The sequence below is a fragment of the Grus americana genome, chromosome 9 (genome assembly GCF_028858705.1).
Source record: "Grus americana isolate bGruAme1 chromosome 9, bGruAme1.mat, whole genome shotgun sequence".
NCBI lineage: Eukaryota > Metazoa > Chordata > Aves > Gruiformes > Gruidae > Grus > Grus americana.
In genome coordinates this window covers 28,563,308-28,581,719 of record NC_072860.1, presented here as the reverse complement: position 1 = coordinate 28,581,719, position 18,412 = coordinate 28,563,308, and the positions used below count along the sequence as shown (strand labels likewise).

The window sequence follows — 18,412 nt, the reverse complement described above, 5'->3', positions numbered from 1 at the left end:
GGGGCTGGGGGGCACCCCCTGGGCACAGGTCCCTGGTGTGTGTGCCACCCGCTCCTCCCCTGTCCCCATCTCCTGCTTTTGCCAGGGCTGGGCAGCTTAAAATACTGCAGACATCATGCTGCCCTAATTTAATGACAGTCAGGCTGGCTGTTCAGTTCAGCCTGGGCGCTCTGCCTGAACGTTGTTGATATGATAGCTGGAGAAAAACATCATGTGAGAGCGGCCCGCGCGTCCTCCCGCTCCGGCATTCCTGCTGGGAGGACGCCAAGCCGCCAGGCTGACGGGCCGAGCTTGCTCTCTTCTTCCTCGCTCTCGGGGCCTATTTGTGAGCAGGGTGCGCACGAAGGCTCGGCACAGCGCGGGGCCGTGGTCTCGCGTGGTACCTGCTGAGTGCTGGTTAGCGACAGCGGGATCGCTCACGGGGACACGTGTGGGGAGGGCACGGCTGGCAGGCCGCACAGGCCATGCACCCGGGACTGGCCTCCTGCGGGAGCCTCAGCGTGGCCATGATGCGTGGCTCGCTCGGGCCGGTGCACCCTGGGCCCCGCAGTGGGTCCGTGTCCGTGCCCGGCTACAGCAGCAGCGCCTGGGCCCGGCCGTGCCGGCTGTCGGCTGCAGTGTGAGCGAGAGCTGGGTTTCTTCCTGCGCAGAAGTAAACATGGGATTTTTGCCCAAATATCACAGCCCCCCCGTGGGTGTTTCCCCCTTGGTGTCACACTGCGCACCCCGAGTTTCCCTGCTGGCTCTGCTGGGGGGGGGGCCATCCATCCCCCTTGTCTCGAGGGAGTGGAGATCTGCGGGCAGCCTCTGCTGAGCAGCGTGCCCGAGCGCCTCAGCAGCATTTTTAGTAACAGCTCTCAGTCCAGCGGGGTTCTGGTGAGGCCCTACCCGTGTGCTGATGCAGCGTCTCAGGACGCTGCCAGCGTGCGCAACTTCGCTTGCTTATGGTGTTCATTTTTTATCATTGAGAAAACAGCAGAGAGTTCAGAAAGGGTTCTGTTGACTGACGTTACCAGAACGTAGTGAAAAGGTAGCTGAGCAGCTACTTGCTTGCAGTGTAAAGGAGATGAATGCAGTCCATGTTCTTGATTGAGATTTTGACAGTGGTTTCCAGCCTGTGGTTTCCAACGCTGGGGCACTCTGTGGACCATTTCTGAAGGTCTGTGGAATGTAAGTAAGACAAGAAAGCCATTTCCCAAACAGAGAAGTCTCTGTTTCTTTTGGAAAATTCACTAGGATCTGAAAATGCAAAAAGGTTGAAAGTTAAATGCTGCACTGGACTCCAACACGAGACAAGATAGATGTGAACTTTTTGGTAGTAGATAATGATAACTAAGCATAAGGACAGTTTACCTGGGGATGTGGTATGTTCTTGTAGTCACTCAGAGTAAATTGTCTTCCTTAAAGATCAGCTGCCAAGCAAATAGAAATGATGACCTTGATGGGGAAACGAGGGACGGGGCTCCTTGTTTCCCAGGAGCCCGAGGACGTTGCATTAGGTCACTGGAATGGTTTCTTCTGGCATTAAAGCATTTGTGTCTATGAGGAACACTAAGCCGTCATGACGCACAACATATACTGCCAGACTTTGGATCCAGCCTGGAGGGTGTGGAGCAGCCTAAACCCCACCACTGAGATGAGGGCATGGAGCTAGTCTGCATTTCGGAGTCGGGTTTGTTAATCGCTCCTCTCTGATTCCAGCAACACATGTTGTAGTTTCATGTTACTCATTTAGCAGTAATTAAGTCTGATTTTTACACTGTGCTAATGTAAGATACCATCTTCCAGTCAGCTATTAAATGTGTAATTTTGCCCTGTGTTACTGAGTGGTAGCAAACATTAACACGGGGTTTAGTATCAGGAGAAAAATTGCCGTAAACAAAGCTGTTGCAGAGGGCTTGCCTTTTACCTGCCATTTCACGTAATTGTGAAATGCTTCGGGGGCGAGGTGCTGAAATGAGGTTGGTTTATTTTGTGCAGAACGGCTTAAATGCTGAACTGTGGTGTCAGTAGGGTAGTAAAGGAGAGAACTGAGGGTCGTTTGGTCCGAAAGCATCCCCAGGATGCAGGCGGGCTGCCCCCGAGCGAAGGCGTGCTGTGCGGACGTGGGAGAAGTCCCGCATGTCGTTTTGGCTGCCAGGTGCTGGCGCTGGTCCCGTGGACACGGCCGGCCGTGCGGGGCTGGAGGTGTCCCGGGGAGCACCCACGGGTGGAACAGCCACCAGCAGATGCACATACGGACACGTGTGTATGTGTATATACACACACTTATAAATACACTGTTTCAGTTAATAGCGCAGCAACTAGAATTCATGCTCCATAAGCACCGATTGCTTTCACCACCATCAGTTTGTCTTTTCTACTTAGAAATCGTTAATGTTTGTCACTGAAGTATCCTAGTCCTTATTTGCAGAAGGAAACTCCATTCCCCTGTAAAAATATTTTCCCAGGCCGCACATGTTTTTTTCCCCGTCTTATCTGTAGCATAGATGTCGTGCTTTTAGCTCGTGTGCAGTGCCTGGCCCCTGCCTTGGTCGCTTCCCAGCATTTGGAGCTGTGTCATTAGGGAGATTTCCCTGCGAGTGCCGTCAGTGGTCCCTTCCGTGCGTCGGCTCTGCCGAGGACAGCCCGCAGCACCGAGCCCCGTCGCAGGGCTGTGCCGGGGGGGCAAAGCCCCACGCAAAGGGCTCGGGGGAGCCCCCCGACTCGTGCCACAAACGAGAAGACTGGCGTCAGCAGCCCTGCTGTTTGTTGTCTCTGGAGGTAGACGGGATCGTGTAACGCAAATGTGTTTCGTTCAAGGAAACGTGCTCGAAGGTTGGGAACGAGTGCTCGGGAAGATGAACTTCCTTTGCCGTTCGTTACAGCAGTGGTCTTCATACACGTAGGGCTTTCCGAAACCTTGGTATCCACAAAACTTGACGTATTTTTCTGTCTCTCAGGTGTATCTCCTAGGCAAGGGTCACTCAGATGTCAGTTGTCTAACTATGAAAATGAGTTTTAAGAACTTTGGACTGCCAGCAGGAAGACGGATTGGGAGGGGGCAGCAGCAAACCGTTTATCCCAGCCTGAAGGGGAGACAAAAATCATCGAACAAACAAGATTTCTGGTAGATCTTGTAACAAGAATACATTTTAACTTTCTGAGCAAAATTGCAGTATAAGGCCAAGCTCTATTGAATTAATTTGTTTCCTGATAAAAACGGTTTCTTACTGAAATTAAGGCTGTCTTTTGCCTTGTCATTGTTCCTGTTTGGATTTATTTCAAAGATGAATGAGTAAAGGAAAACCAATGTAATTTAAGGAATGTGGTTTTTTTCCAGAAAAGGATTCAATTCTCCTTTTTAGTTGTGTGGTGTTTTTATTGTTACCATCCCCTTTAGTGAAAGTATGGGCTCCAGTGTTACAATTTTAAAGCACAATTAGTGTGTAAAGCTTCCATCTCAATGAATTTGTGTTTCTGAGCTGGCAGCTCACACGCCCTGAGAAGAGGGGGTTCCCTGCCCCGGGAGGGGGTTTCTCTGAGCAGCGGAGCCGGCAGCGCCCTTCCCTCTGGTTTTTATGGTGGAGCCACAGCGGGGGGCTGGGGGCTGGGGGCTGGTTTTCCGAGGCCACCCTTGTGCCCAGCTCGCCATGCCGCAGCCGGGAGCCCGCAGGCGGGGGCACCCCAAGCGAGGGACCCCGCTGAGAGAGTTCACCAAGCGGGGTTGGGTTGTCTTACGTGCGAAGCTGGTTTACTTGTAACGAGGATGTACAGTGGGGTTTGGATAGACGTTGTACATAGAAGTATTTTTTATTATTTCTTGATGTGACTGGTTGTCAAATTGATGAATGTCCTTTCATCCAGTTAAAATTAGTGCATGACATTTGTGATTTACCACATCTGAATTTAATGAAAAATTTAGAAACAAGTCAATTCTGATTTTGTTGTTTGATTTACACAATTACAACAAAAATGCATCGTACGTAAGAGGTTTTCTTCAAAGATGCTGTATTCCAGGTCGAGCCAAAGTGCTGTTCTCCTGGGGGTGATGCTCCTTTGACCACACGTCTTGCTGTGCGCTCATTCTGCTTGTGCCCCTGCGCAGCAGAAAGAGAAGCGAGCCTTGAACATTTTGAGGGCAGCAGTGAGCTTTTGTGGGCTCACGGCTGCAGCTGGACCACATTGCTTCTGTTGGGGTTCCGGCTCCGCAGCCGCCTGGTTGCTGCAGGCAGCTCTGTGGGCAGGGGGAGCCGTGCCGGGCGCCCGGGATAGCTTTCCCTGAGCAAACACGTGTGCCCAGAGAGCATGGGCATGCTGTGCTCTCAAAACAACTGGTATTCGCTCCCCTTCAGCAACTTTTGAAAGAAACGGTATTTTTTAGAGTTGTACTGTAGAAATACGTAGTTCAGAAAGGCAAAGCAAGCAGCTGATACTAGAATTGTCAAGTTGCTCTGGTCAGGATTTGATAACCTAGGGAAGCAGCCGGGGACTTTCCTCCTAGGTCTGTGGTGTTTGTTTGAGCCGATGACATGAGGAACGAAGATACGCCTATAGCTTCTAAGCCAATTGTGTTGATTCTCTTCTTCAGGGTCGATGTTCAAGGGAAAACTGCAAATATCTTCACCCACCACCACACTTAAAAACGCAGCTGGAGATAAATGGACGCAATAACCTGATTCAGCAGAAGAATATGGCCATGCTGGCCCAGCAGATGCAGCTTGCCAACGCCATGATGCCTGGTGCCCCGTTGCAGCCTGTGGTATGTGTGCTTTTTGGCTTCCATCACTGGGTGCAATGAGCTGTAGCTGAAGTAGGTCAGCAGGTGGGCTTACATCCTGTAAAATCCCACAAACATCAGTAGCTGGTGGGGAAATCAAATAGAACGAAATGCTAGTCTGTATGTCTTTGTGCTGCTTAATTCTCCCTTGCCTGAATTAATATTGTTAATTTAATTAATTTTCTTAATCTTTTGTTCATCATTTTTTGCAACTGATTTCTTACAATTAAGAAAGTGAGTGATCTGCATGCGTTTTTCATAAATGGGTGTTTCCTTTACAATTTCTTGTGCTCCTGGAAATTCCCAGGTTTGAGAAGATTCCCACTGGATGCTTTCCATTCACTCGGGGAAACCTTCTCAGGGAATTACTAGCTGGAACTGGACTTTGGCTTTACAGCACACTGTCAGGCAGAGCAGAAAGCTTGCCCTGAGCGATGTATGGTGCATGTCAGCCTGACCTGCACGACCCACAGCTCCGGCTCGGCAGGAAGAAGAAGTACAGATAATCATACTTCCTGCAAAAAGCCAAGGGGTGGGGAAGGAGAATCTGGCAGAAATCTCTCATCTGGTCACAGTAAAATGTGATCGTACGTGACATCGGACCTGTTTCTCGTATACCTCAGTACGTAAGCGCAGTGCAGTGTTCCGCACGGTCGAACGCCGCGGCTCAGTTTCTTGCTCTGCAGTAATCCCTCGGTTCAGCAAATGTGGGGATGATTGGCATCAGCCCGCGTGTGCCTCCGCGTTTGGGAGCTGAACACCCCGTGCTCTCCAGCGCAATCCGGAGAGGTCATCTGAGCTGACCTACCGCTAAATTTGGCCCGGAACCTTTTTGATACAAATTTCTATCTCAGACGTTAGAGGGTACCGATTAATGTATGAGCGAGACTGGCGCTGATTAATGTATGAGCACAGCTGGTATATTCTACATAAAAAGGCAAACAATGCTCCCCTGGCTGAAGGTCTCTCTTTCAAAGGGTAAAATGGCAGTAAAGGAAAAAAATCAGTTGAAAAATATATGTAAAAGACATATATCTACATTAGCGCTTCTCTGACAGTTCTTTTCTTCCTTTCTTGCTGGCAAAGGTAGAATTTAGGGAGTTGAATTTACCTCTAGATAGATACCTTTCGTTAGGAAACCTGTATTCACTCTGTTGGATGAATTCTTCAATTTTTTTATTTCAAAAAACATAGCGACAATAAATACTCCTCAAAATGTAGCTAAATCCTTAGGAAAAACCATCTCAGCAGAAAGGACTCTCGGCCTTGTGCCGAATGCTTATTTGGCCCCACGTTTTGTGGGTCTGCAGAACATCAGTGAATATTGTGTGGCGTATTTGATTCAGTTAATATAACTGTTATTCTCCCACAGAGCTTTATGCCTCAGCTGCTGCAAGAAGAAGGGTATGTGGGGGAGAAAAGCGGAAAATGTTGTGGTAGGATTGTCACAGTAAATTGACTTTAGTACCCGTTAGCACAGCATGAGAAGATAGGACATTTTATTTTCTCTCTTTTGATTGGCTTTCCTTTAAATAAAACTGTCTGTATCACCTAGGCAAGGGGATGAGGTGAGGCAGCGTCAGCGCAGACACCGAGTGCGGTGGCACCGCAGTGCTTCAAGGGATGCCGTGGCACTGTGCCGTGCCGCCCGGCCTCACCCCGGCGTGCAGCAGAGGTGGGGCTGGACCCCACTGCTGGTGGCTTCTGGAACCAAAATTAAGTGTCCGTGCAGCTAGAGAGCTCAGGCTGTACTTGATGTGCTTTAACTCCAGAGCACCCTCAGAATGATTTCTCAGTTTGAACAGCTCAAAACAGACGTGTGCGCGTGCCACAATTTCATTTTTGTTTCCTGATCTGAGTACGGAGATACAGCCTTAGTGCCAGCAAATTCATATTTGGGACGGTGAGAAAGCTTCAGTGAAAATGCAGCCAACAGTACGAACCATTGCTTACGATGTTCTTCTCTATTAACCTGTTTGTTTGTTTGATGAATTGTAACCAAGGGTTTGTACAAAGCAGTGTGTAGGCACACACCAGCATTTGGGTAAACATGAAAAAAACTCGAATGCAGTTCTTTGGATTAACGCTCCTTTTTAATATAAAGAGAGGCTAGTGCAAGGATAACATTTAAATTGTATTTAAATTCTCCTTTCTGCTACACTCATGCTGTCCTAACGAGCAAAATTTGAGTCAGTGTGTTTTGAAGAAACCTTCCACCCGTGCCTGTGTAATTTCTGTGTACATCCCTTGAGCTCAGACATTACAGACTCCGTATTTTCAGAATTTAGTCTCATTCCATACGAGGATTCATGGCAAGGCCCATTGCCCATCCCAGCAACAGTGTTTCCACATGGATGTCATCCTACTAATTTGGCCTTAAAATTAATTTATTTTTTAGTACAGTTGAAACATGTTATTTCGGGGTGTTATAGGAGGTGATTTATATCATCCCACCTAACGATGCTTCAGTCAGTTTGTTTTGTTTTACAAAAATCAATACCATATGCTTTAATAAAAGTGAACTAACTTAATGAGAGACTCTAATTTGGTAAGCAAAGCACAGGATCCCTTCGCTCATATTTCTGTTTGATCAATGTTTTAATTATCTTAGTTGCAAGTAACGTCTGTGGATTTTCCTCATCTTTCTTTCTTAGTTCACTCTTGTATCTGCCTTTGTCTGGCAGTTGAGGGAGGGGATTTCAGAGGGTGAGGGGGGATCGCGTGTCCTGCTGACTGCAAGCACCGGGATCCCGAGAAGAGCTCTGCCTGCACGGATCGGTCCTGCCCTCCTCGCTTGTGAACTGGTTTAGGGGGAGCTGGGCTCAGCTGGGCTTTGGTACGAGAGCATCAGAGGGCGATACCGTGCTGCTGTGCAGCGGCGATGTCAGACCCTGGATTGGCCTTTGCCAGTGTGGAGGAGCGTGTTTGGTGGGAAAAATGTTAAATAGAAGCAGGAAGATGCAGACGTGAGCCCAGAAGAGCGGCGATGGGCCATGAAGGTGGCTGGAGGCTCTGGGGCCGTCCCTCACCTCCGGGGACACGGGGGGCACGGGGAGCCCCGGGGCTGCTAGCTCTGCTGTTAGCCAGGCATGCCTTTCTGCAGAGCGCCGGGCGATCTGCACGCTGCAGGTGCGAGCCTGGAGCAGAGCGAGGTCCCAGACCTTCGTCGCAGACCTTCCTGCGGGTGTGTTTGCAGTTAGGAAGGAGCTGTAGGTTGTCAGTGTTTCTCTGTGTACGTGGGATGCTCTCGTGCTTTCCTTGGCGTGGCGGGTGCTTGGTAGATGACCGTTAAAGATGCGCTAAACGAGTCCAGCTCCTTCCCTGCGGGCAGCTGGTCCTTCAGGGCCGGCGAGCTGGGGGCTGGCAGAAACCCCGTCTGTCTGTCTGTCTGTCTGTCTGTCTGTGGCTCCACTGCGCTGCAGAGGCCGATTCCAAAGGTGCCCCCATGTCTCCTGCCTAATCGATAGAGCCTGTTAGCGAGCAGTGCCTTTGAAAAGCAGAGCCAGGGAGGTCAGACCTGCTGGTGAGGTTCACGTTCGTTGTGCACAGGCGTTTTTAGAACAGAATTATTCACTAGAGGAGACGATGTGGATTATGGGGCATCTGGCAGCACAGAGCTGCATCCAAGGCTGTGTCCTCCTTCACCTCTGTTCTCTGCTGATCTACAGGAGCTTTTTTCCTTTTTTAGCTGTTTTGCACGATGGGCAGCATAGTAGGGCCGTAACTGCAAGGCCAGTAAGCAGTTGTATGGTTTGGTCAAGGTGATAGAGAAATATTACCTCTGCTTCTAGAGATGGGGAAGTGAAAGCTCGCTGGAAAACAAGCGAGCAGCATTCAGCAGAGATGAGCCCAGCGGCTCGGACTGACCTGGAGCTCCCCCATGTCTCTCCTCTCCCGCGTGGCACTGAGGTCCCAGTTCTGACCAGTTTGCAGTTACAGGATGGGGAGCCCAGGCTGACCCTTGGCTGATGCTCACAGCTGGCCGGGCTGTGCGTGGGGTGACCCGCTCCTTCTCGTCCCGCGGCCGCCCAAGCCTGGGGACAGTCCCGGGGGAGATCCAGCCTGCGCCGCGTGTTCTCCGGGGCCACCGTACCGCCAGAAATTTCTCCTGGGTGCAGAAGCGTTGGGGTGGCTTCGTGCCCTGGCAGACTCCTCTGCTGCCCAGCAGTGCTCCTGTGCTGCCCAGGTTTCACCCCGTCGTGGGCTCCTCCTGCCAGCAGCCTGGCTCCCAGTCTGGGCTGATAGACTGCAGGACGGGTGGTTATCTCCTAATTTACATGGGTACAGCACATTGCAAAACACCTGCCAGGTTCAGAATGATGGGAAACGGTCTGATAAAATATGCTATTATTTTGCAGTGGCATAAAGGGCGCGGGATATTTTTATTAGTATAAAATTATCTCAGTAGAAAATAAATGGGATAGTCTTTTATTTACTGTACAGTAAGTACATTGGGCTGAAATCAAACATTGATATCTCCTAAGCTACACATTACCATACTGGTTCGTGGTTTTATTTTTAATGTTCATTATTACATAGCTGATAACACAGTAATGAAGAGCGCAGTTAATTAATAGTGTATTTAAGAGTAATATTTTAGTTCCTGTAAAATTTGCCTGTTTGTTTTTCATTCACATGGATGAAGAGCCAGAGACGCTAAAGAAATTATTCCCATTTACACTTCTTTTTTCTTCAGTAATCTCTGCATGTGTTTTTGTCCAGTGTTTCAAATGGACTTGTTCCCTGCTTCTAAACAGTTCAGTCATTTCCTCAGGAATACAAAAACAAGTGGTGGTAGATGCTGTCTGGCTTTAATAGATAGGAAACAGAGAAAAAGAGTTGCGTTAGCTCTGTAGGTGTTTTTCCCTCTAAGAATTAGTTTGGAAGAAAAATCTAAATGCCTTGAGTAACTACTTTATTTAGATACTAAAGATAAACACTCCAGACTAAATTTTATTTGGCAATTACACTGGTAGCACAGTGCCTTTGCATTCGGTGGGGCAGAAGAGTTATTTAATCTTTACCGCAGCGTAGCAGCTCTGCATTTGGTCTTACAGCATTATTTGGTCTTCCACATCCAATTATCTTCACAACATGTGATAGCCTACAAGGGCATCTGACTGTTTCTTTTTTTAAAGCAAGCAAACAAACAAAAGTCCCAGTATTTGTACGCTTTCTTTCTCTCTCTCTCTCTGGCTTAATGTTTTAGTCTAAATAAAGCATATCCCTGATACAGTGTATTTCTTTCTGAATATCTGCGTGGACAGCCTGTTTAATTGCGTAAAAATGAATGATTATGGTCATCTGGTCTTGTTCCTGTATTAAACCTCCGTAATTTCTGAACCAGTACTGGCTGTCATCAGGGTCAGAAATGTATTTATCTGGGTCTGGAGCTGAGTGTGGGTTGATGGTGTGTCGGGGCTCTGGCACAGACGCCTTTTTCCCCGAGAGCAGATGTTTGTACCCATTCTGGACACATCCCTTCGAGACCCCCAGACTTCCTCCCGTGGCCGTGAGGAGTGCTGGGTTCTGATGGCGTTGCTCAAGTGCGGGTCGAACAAGAGTCTGCTCCAGAGCTGCCCCGTGCTGTAACCGTGCAGAAGAAGCAGCTTGAGCAGGAGAACCAGCGGAGGCTGGCCGGGGGTGCCTGTCCTCATGGGCTCGCTCGTGTGCAACATTTGCACGAGTGTTCTTCATGTCCCACAAACACGACAAATGCTTCCTTCCCATCGGTAACAGAATCTCACCGCTGCTGCACTCAAGACGATAGCCAAAAAGTTATTATGCTGACAGCATGGCAAGTATAAATATTTAAAGTGTCTGTCGTCTTTTCTCTGATTGCAGCCGATGTTTTCCGTTGCACCGAGCTTAGCCACCAACGCATCGGCCGCCTTCAACCCCTACCTGGGGCCCGTCTCCCCAGGCCTGGTCCCAGCAGAGATCCTGCCCACCGCCCCGATGCTGGTGACAGGGAACCCCGGTGTCCCGGTTCCTGCCGCTGCCGCCGCCGCCGCCCAAAAGCTGATGAGGACAGACAGGCTGGAGGTAGGGGCTGATACGTGTAACTTACTCTCACAAGTTGTATCATTTATTACGTCTCCTAGGTATAAAATATTTTTGTTGTGAAGGTTTCACTTCAGCTGATAGTGTCTTGGTGACAGGTAAGGACGGGGAGTGACCGAGCGATCATACAGTAAGATAATGCTTGTGGGTCTGTTTCTGACCCTCCGTTGCAGAAAGAAATGGAAATATTGAGTCCTTTTAGGCATGACTGTGGCAGCAGCAAGAGCGCCTCAAAACTGTGTTAGTGTGTGCCCAGGAGGTGTTAACGTGGGGGTGCGGGGGAACGGGTACCAAACACCGGGGCGGGTGTCAGGGCAGAGCCTCAGCTGCCTGGGCAGAGGATGACTTTCAGCCTCTCTCTTACTTTCACTGTGGACGGATGGTGCCGGCACTCCCTCACTGGCCTCCCGCGCCCGGCTTATCATCCTTGCTACAACCCTGACAAGTGTTAGTGCTCTCTAGCTGGTACTCTCCCTTGCCCTGAATCTTTCTTATCTGAAAGGCCTGACAGTGTTTTCGGCACCTTATCGGTGCTGCGGCAGCGTGGGCGGTGAGCCAGCGACCTGCCACCGGCTGCTGCGTGCTTGGGGTGTGCCAGCGAGCACAGCCAGCGAGCGTAGCCTGCGTGCTCGGCAGCGCCGGTCCGGCCCGGTGGTTAAGAGGCGGCAATGGGAGAGGCTGAGCAGACAGGGCGATCCGCTGTCACGCCGTGGTCTGTTGGATACGGCAGTGTGTTAGGGCACGCGCCGCCTGCGAGAGGCTGGCTGTCCCTGCAGCATGCCGGTGCTCACCTTCTCCAGCACCACACAGCAGCCAGCGGCAGCTTTGCTCCCTGAACTCAGGGAGCACGATGGGAGGAGCGAGAAGGATCTCTCTTTTAAAATGCAGCCAGATGTAATTCTAATGCTTTTCTTTCTGCCCATTTATTTGCATTAACAGGGTTTAATTCTCCTTACAAGGAAAATTAATTCCTTTTTCTTAGTTGCATCTCTGACCAACAAGCTGCTGCTCAGAAGGCTGCAAGCTGGGAGGAGGGTCATCTGGCGGTGAGCGTTCCCGCTGCCTCTGTCACTATTCTCAGAGCTCACGTCACCGCAGGTTCCCCTTCTGCAGGATCGCATCATTTCCCTTTTTAGAGATGTTTTCTCCAAGGAAAGCGTTCCCCAAAGCGTGCTCGGGTTACAGGAGAGGCAGCCGCACCAGCTGAGAGCTGGCGCATGGGTGGCTGTTTGGAATCACCAAGGGATGTTTTTCCTTTGAGGACTCTATTTCACGGTGGATACCTGCCAGAGGTGGATTAAAACCAAATTGCAATTAGATAAATTCATAAATAAATCATGCTAGGTTTGGAAATCAGTATTGAGAGGAGGACGCCGATGGCAGGGAGCCCTTTGGGTTGCAGAGCCGAGGTCGGCTGCTGTGTCTGATTGTGCTTCCACGGCCACAGCGCTGATCAGTGGTGTTGGGGACATGTGGGCTCAAAAGCTTTCTGTTCATAAGCAGGAGCAGGACGTACTCAAGGTCCCTGAGCCCCAGCTCTGCCCGAGGCCAGGGAAGCATGTATGTCAGCGGGAACCCGAGAGGGGCTGTGCAGGGGCACCTCTTCATGTGGAGCCTGTGGGGCAGAGCTTGCGCTGGCCAGCAGCCTGGGACCAAAGTGCACGGGGAGTGAATGAAATTTGGGACTTCAACACGCAGGATTTGGTCCTGCATTCTCTTTATATAGCTATTTAGAGAAGTGGTACGCTGCTGAGCCAAACTCCTCTGCACAAGAGGGATTTGTGAGAGCGTTACTCTCACAAAACACCCAGGGGCACAGTCTGCAGTAAAAAACATTGTTATCAACAGGGAAAAGCCAGCAAAAGCATCTGAAATCAGTAAAATATTAAAAAAAGGCCAAGTGGTTTTGCTTTGAACTTGAGTGAAAGGAACATGATGGCCAAGTTGGAAACCCCTGAAAATAAGTGCTGAGACTTAGAGTGCCTCTCTTGTCACCTTTCCTGGTGAAGTGGCGCTGTGCCGGGATTCCTCTGGGAGCAGACTTTGTTCACCGCAGGAAACTCTGGTGGCGCAGGAGCGTGCCGGGTCCCTGCGCATCGGCAGAGCTCCCGCGGGGCAGCACCCCGTGCCGGGGAGAGCCCTCGGCAGCGCCGGGGGAGCCAGCACCAGCCCTCCCGTGGGCTCAGCTCGCAGCCAGAGCACGGTCGAGCAGGACACCCGCTTCTCAGCCCCATTCTCCAGCTGACTGACGTCCCAGCTCAGTCAGCACCCAGCAGCCTTCTCTGCTGTAATTGCCCTTACCTGAGCGGGCTCCGCTCCTGGGAGATGCCCTTGTCCTTGGGGGAGGGCTGTCCCAGCCCTGCCTTCCTACAGGGCCTTCTCTTGGCTCCGCTCTAGCCATTGCACCATGTAGATCGCTGCAAAGAAATCCAGCTCCTTCTACCCTTTAAGCTGTTTAAGTTTTGCTTTGTAATTTGACTGGGATCAAGAGCACGTGCAGGTTGACCCAGACTGCGCTGCTGCCTTGCAACAGTAGTATCTGTTGGGGGGAGAGGGTGTCTTCTCCTCCTCCTTTTTTCCCTTCAGCAAATGCAGTTTAAATAGTGAAATATGTAGTTGAGAAGATAATTTGCCAGTGCTTTCCAGTGTATTGGTCATTTAATCTGGAGTATCCAAATTTAGTATACAAATACCAAACAAGCACATCATTTTTGTGAACCACAGAACATTTTAATGTACTTTACAGAAATGCAGAACTGATTTGAAAGATTTTGCATGCTCTGGTTGTTCTCTCAGAGCAGCCAGTGTGTGTCTACCTGCTCTTTAAGAGAGCTTATTGCTGTCATATTGTCATTTGTTATGACATGATTAGAGAGCTTTATAAGGCTTAGCTTGCTCTCCCTTGGAATGAACTGTCCTTGAGAAAAATAACAGCTATGATGTTAGCATCTAATCTTGGAATATGATTTGTTCTGCTTAGAATTTTAAATACTTATTTTCAAGAATGATGTACTCTGGCATTAATTAAGCTAGCACACGTGTTCTGGGATACTGAATCAGACTGTTCCACAACTAAAAGCTCTCAATACATATACCTGGGATTTTAAGGAAAGCAGGCAGACAACACAAATCTGTCAGGGAGTGTGCCTAGTCTCCTGAATTAATATGAATATTCGTAAGATAAGGTCAGTGACCGTTACTAGCAGGAGGGTTGATTTCATACGTATTCGGACCATGCATACAGATAGCATGCAGATGTTCGGGTGTCCAGTGCCTTCAGCCACTCCCGTAAGGAATCTGGATCTCAGGGTGGAAATTTCATGGGTTGAGGCTTGTCCTACAGCTTTCCTCACGCTCCTCTCCTGCCAGAAATATCTTGCACAAAAGTGTGGCTCTTTGAGCGAACTAGAAGAGAAGCGAGAAGGACGGAAGTGAGAGAGAAAGGAATTGCCTAACCATTTTATTTAAAACGCATGTGTTTCCGTTTGAATGCCATCATTTTCTATTAAAAGTATTCAAGAATCAAGAATGACCACAACCAAGCTGCAGTTTCCTGCTCCTTTCTTATATACCATTTTTTGCCAGAAAGAAGCAGCTTAGAAGCTGTTGGAGATTGTCAGATCTGGGGTAATCAGGAAATCTGACCTAGCGGTGCCGTTTGTTTAAACGTTCAAAATGTGCTGGGTAACAATATCCCCATTTCGGTAAATTCTCTTCCAAGCAGAGGAGAGGCAGGAGGTGTGACTTGCAGGGATCTCGGTCTGCTGACCAGTCCCTCCAGCCAAAGCTCTGCCCACCTTCGGGGAGCAGCGCGGGACCTCGGCCAGAGCTGAGGTGACGCGGGGGTTGTCTCTACACCAGGGTGGGCAGCTTGAATCCCGGCGGGGCGATCAAAATAAGCTCAGCCCAAAGTTAGAACGAGTTAAGTGAATGACGATGGATCACCAGTGTTGCAGCACTAACTCAGCATTTTTGCACACGGGCTGGAGATGTACAGGTGCCTCTTTTGGTTTTGTTTCTTAACATACTGAGCTGAAAATTGTGATGCTAATTACAGGGCTATTAATAAATAACTACATAGAAGCTCTCCAGATTCAAAAGACCGGTATCATGCTTCCATGTCTCTACTCATGCAGATGAATGATATATTACTGCATGCCTGTGGCAAAAAAATTAACACCATTTTCAATGCTTGCTTTTAAATAAACAAGAAGTGGAAATATCTTGGCTACCATCGCTGTGGTTGAAGAGCCATTACTGGTCACGCTGATTAAAAGGACTAGCGTGTGCCTGACTGCTGTGAAGCATCGGTCAGAGATCCATCTGTTGAGGAGCACTGAGCGAGTCATTCATGGCCTTAGCTACTGCAGGACAGCTCAGCGAAAAGCTGCTCTGGACACGCCAAAGATGATCTCTGTCTGCCTAACTCCTTCAGTTGTCTGGTTATTCTTCTTTGGTTTTTAACTGTGAGAAAATTAGCTTATCTGTGGATGCTTTTTCTTGCTTGCTCTCTGTATATAGATGCTTTTATATATATACACACTTATATATGAATCTGTATATATATAATCTTTGTGTTACTAATGGAGTAGTTCTTGCTTCCGTGTGGTTTCGAGACCTTGGTTTTGCGGATCACCAATACAAGACAAAGAGCAAAGACAGCCACTAACATTAGTTGTATCCTTGTCTTTATCTTTAGAGGAAAAGACTTCAGTTTACTTCTAGACTGCAGACAAATAATCGAAGGAAATGACGCATTTTTGTCTATTGGGGAGGCCTGTGTTTGAGTAGAAGACACTGGTTCGTGCCCAGGAAGCATTCCTAGAGGATGAAAGAGCAAGAGGTGCTGCAGGCGGTGGGGCAGACCAGTGCAGCGCTTGGGGAGCAGTGAGGTCAGGTCCCTGTGGTGGGTGCTCGGGGGCAGACAGACCAGGGCTCTCGTGTCGGCGGGGATGGTGCTAGCACGCACAGCTACCAGGAGCAGACTTGTATCTTTTGAGGGCTTCAACAGGCGCCATGTCCTTCCCCTGGCACTCCCTGTGTCGTGCTGGCTGCAGAGTGGTTTGTGTCACTGCACGGGGACTAGGCCAGGGAAGGGATCTGGCTGAAGAGTTACCTGGAAGGAAGTGGTTATTTTCCAGCTGAGGAACCTGCCCAGTCCGTTTCATGTGTGCTGCAGAAAGAGTTCTGCCGGCACCCAGCCACCAGCTGTAGGGCCATGGGGATGAAGGAGAGCTGTGGAGGTCCCCGAACTGTCTCATTTGGCTCTGCTGCAAGTGTACAGCCAGAGTCTTTGTCACCACGTGGAAAAAGCTATAAATAGGGTCATACTGGAATGACCCTGGGCAAACGGATGTCTCCTGCAAGCGGGTTCACAAATGACATTGCTCTTGTCCTTTGGGGATGTCATTTCATAGGTCTCAGACGATGAGCAGCTGGTCCTTGGAGCAGCAGCACAGGGGTTAAAAAGCAGCCAGAGCAGCATGGATGGAAACCAAATAATAACCAAATTTGGTTTGTTGCAGGGATCAGAGCCAAGGTCCTTGAGGAAATACTGATGATCCAAGCTCATGGGCACCCACCTTTAAAAGGAAATTCCATCTACTAAAGTGGTTTTATTTTTATACAAACTTGGTTGCTTTTGTCCCTTTCTGTTTCCTATAGCCTTTGGAAAACTAAAATGACAAACGCATTTTTGTTTGCGGTTTGTGAAGAGCTGACCATGAAAAGAACGTGCGTCATTTTTTTAAATGCAGGGTTTGCAAGGTGTGTGAGGAGGCAGCCGACGCGTGTCACAGTGGCGGTGAAGTAGTGTCAGCACCGCCAGCGGTGGCTGGAGGTCCGGGAGGGGCTGTGCTGGCTCGGGGCCGGGCTGGAGCCCGTGTACCCGCTGCGGGACACTGCAGGGGGATGCCCTCCAGCCCTGCAGGTTTCTTCCTGCGCTGATTCCTTCAGCTTCGCTTGGCTGCTGTCGCACGGCAGTAGCATGACAGCGGGACTGGTGACCGCTCTGGCTGCAGCCTCTGCTCTCCCAAGGCGGCCCACCTTCTGCCGATGCGCAGGCAATCCCGGCAGCCCGGGAGAGGCAGCCGTGCCACTGCGGGGTTTGGATTGCCCTCTCGTGGCAGACACTGGATCGTGGAGGCTGGTGTGGCGCCGCACAACCCGACGGGTGCAGCTTGCTCCACGGCACGGGCACGAAGCACCCATCCGGTGGGGCTGCCCAGGGTCTGCCACGCAGCGACCCTCCCGGGACCTCTGGCCACTCACCGTAACGCACCGGGCAGTGCTAACTTGGGCACAGCCAGATCACCCAGGAGTGCGACCACGTCCGAGCACTGTGGTGCTTGGGGTGATCTCCCAGAGCTAGCCACAGCGCGTTTCTTCAGAAAACAGAAGGAGCCCTGTGGGCGGCTAAGCGGGAGCCAAAATAAAACCTGCTGTGTGCTTGGCTCTCGGTCCTGCTGGGTTTTGGTGCTCTTTGACATCAGAGGTGGCTCTAGAGAAGCCAGGTCCCTGCTGCTCGGGAGCCAAGCCCACCGTCCCACACTGCTGAGCTCCTCCTGGGGCTGGGCGCCCGTCCTCATGGCACTCTTGCAGACTTCCAGAAATCCTGACTCTGCTCCGAGCCATGCCTGTGACACCCGTCACCCAAATTAAGCGACTTTCTTTTCCCGGTGTCGCAGGTATGTCGAGAGTACCAGCGCGGCAACTGCAACAGGGGAGAGAACGACTGCCGGTTCGCTCACCCTGCCGACAGCGCGATGATCGACACCAATGACAACACGGTCACTGTCTGCATGGATTACATCAAAGGGAGATGCTCACGGGAAAAGTGCAAATATTTTCACCCTCCTGCACACCTGCAAGCCAAGATCAAGGCTGCCCAGTACCAGGTTAACCAAGCTGCAGCTGCCCAGGCAGCAGCGACTGCAGCTGCCATGGTGAGTTTGGAAAACACCTCTGGAGTAGAAGTACGTTGATGGGAGAAAATAACTGATGTGTTAGCTGTTCTTGCTGGAGGGGGGCACGTGTGCTCGGGGGTCCCGGTCACTACACGGTGCAATGAGCTTTCTCAGCATGTGGTGCCAGGTCTGCTCTTAAGTAGTTTCAGACCGTTAAGGTGTTTCACTAATTTTGCCTGCTGATGTACAGAGTATCTATATGTACATATATGTGTGCATACGTGTGCGTGTGTCTGTACGTGTGTGTGCATATATGTATATATAGTTTATTGTATGTTTGTGCGTGGGTAGATGCGTATCTATCTAGTTGCACAGATAGATAAACCCGTATTTCAGTTACTGTAAGTCCGTGTTTGTAGCGAGTTAGTTGGAAGTCGATCCCCCTGTGTTAGTGCTGCCCGTAGCCCACCTCCCCCGTCCCCCACCGAGGCTGGCGGCAGCTCTCTCTGGAGTAAAGCTCCTACTCGTACGGGTCAGGCCCGGAGCCGCTCCGGGATGGTTTCCCAGGGCGGAGAGGCCGTCACCCCGCGGAGGGCTGCGGTGGCACGTCGCCCTGGCCGCGCGGAGCCCCGTGGGGTGTGGGCAGAGGAGCAGAGCGGGCGCGGTGGCCAGGAGGGGCGGGCGG

General features: G+C 50.3%; 1 protein-coding gene across 15 annotated transcripts in view; it reads left to right on the top strand.

Annotated features, from left to right (window-relative positions):
* The window catches only part of MBNL1 (muscleblind like splicing regulator 1), a 107,781-nt gene that overhangs the window by 73,544 nt on the left and 15,825 nt on the right, over positions 1 to 18,412 (top strand). For all 15 annotated transcript variants that reach the window (XM_054835648.1, XM_054835656.1, XM_054835658.1 and 12 more), the window contains 3 exons: positions 4,571 to 4,741; positions 10,604 to 10,804; positions 17,509 to 17,766. In XM_054835648.1, the coding sequence (XP_054691623.1) occupies positions 4,571 to 4,741; positions 10,604 to 10,804; positions 17,509 to 17,766 (630 nt within the window). The remainder of the gene's footprint in view (positions 1 to 4,570; positions 4,742 to 10,603; positions 10,805 to 17,508; positions 17,767 to 18,412) is intronic.